A 1,273-nucleotide genomic window follows, 5' to 3' on the forward strand; every position below is an offset into this window, starting at 1 on the left:
GAAGGTGGTACATAACTTGTTGCATTGTTTGCAAATCCTCATCTGATCTTATCAAATTTTTTCATAATCTCTTCCTAAAACCTTTTTGCTAATATTGGTATTTTTTGCTCTTATTAATATTTTTCCTTTTTTTTCGATATATCAAATGTCGTTGATTGACGTCATCTGAATGACATAGGTTGACCCATTTTTTGGTTCATGTAAACTACTTTTCCAAAAAAGGCTTAAACCATCGAAAAACTCCCTGAAAACTAATGAAAACTAATGAAAACACAAAAACAAAACTTAAAAAAAATCAAGCCACCTAGGGGACTCGAACCCCTGACCTTAAGATTAAAAGTCTCACGCTCTACCAACTGAGCTAAGGAGGACACGTAGCACAATGTGGGAGTGCGTACAAGAGGGCGCGCCCTCTCGTTACTTTTAAGTTCCCCGTGAAGGTATTTGGGTGGATTCAAAAATCAAAAAAATCCAATCAAAATAAAAAAAGGAATTGTCTCATTCAAAAGAGAGAAAATTGGTTTTTCCAGGGAAATATATGATGAAAATGTATCAGAATTTGAAATGTATCAGAACGGAGAAAATGTATCAGAATGGAGAATTGTGTAGCGTTTAGTACCCAGACAGAGGTATAAAAATTTATATTCTAGACATTTCTTTTTTGTTGAAATTCGCAGAAAATTGGATTTTTCAGAATGGAGAAGAAACCACTTTGAGGTTTGAAAATTAAAATTTTCAAAAATTTAGAAATTTCAAAAATTTAGAATTTTCGAGAACTCTAAATTTCGAGAAATTTCTGAAATTCAGAAATTCAGAAATTCAGAAATTCAGAAATTCAGAAATTCAGAAATTCAGAAATTCAGTAATTCAGAAATTCAGAAATTCAGAAATTCAGAAATTCAGAAATTCAGAAATTCAGAAATTCAGAAATTCAGAAATTCAGAAATTCAGAAATTCAGAAATTCAGAAATTCAGAAATTCAGAAATTCAGAAATTCAGAAATTCAGAAATTCAGAAATTCAGAAATTCAGAAATTCAGAAATTCAGAAATTAAGAAATTCAGAAATTCAGAAATTCATAAATTCAGAAATTCGGAAATTCAGAAGTTCAGAAATTCAGAAATTCAGAAATTCAGAAATTCAGAAATTCAGAAATTCAGAAATTCAGAAATTCAGAAATTCAGAAATTCAGCCATTCAGAAATGCGGAAATCCAGAAATTCAGAAATTCAGAAATTCGGAAATTCAGAAATCCAGAATTCCAGAAATTCAGAA

General features: G+C 30.3%; 1 protein-coding gene and 1 non-coding gene across 2 annotated transcripts in view; one reads left to right on the forward strand and one right to left on the reverse strand.

Annotated features, from left to right (window-relative positions):
• Positions 1–298: 298 nt before the first annotated feature.
• On the reverse strand, positions 299–371 carry CBG29039. The gene has a single exon. It is a non-coding gene (tRNA).
• An 830-nt stretch (positions 372–1,201) lies between these two features.
• Positions 1,202–1,273, forward strand: part of CBG11839 — a gene marked incomplete at both ends in the record, with an annotated part of 829 nt that continues 757 nt past the window's right edge. Inside the window, one exon of the mRNA XM_045243032.1 lies at positions 1,202–1,273. This exon is cut by the window's right edge and continues 2 nt beyond it. Coding sequence (XP_045094681.1) covers positions 1,202–1,273 — 72 coding nt within the window.

The sequence above is a fragment of the Caenorhabditis briggsae genome, assembly GCF_000004555.2.
Source record: "Caenorhabditis briggsae complete genome, chrI, whole genome shotgun sequence".
In the NCBI taxonomy this organism is placed as follows: Eukaryota; Metazoa; Nematoda; class Chromadorea; order Rhabditida; family Rhabditidae; genus Caenorhabditis; species Caenorhabditis briggsae.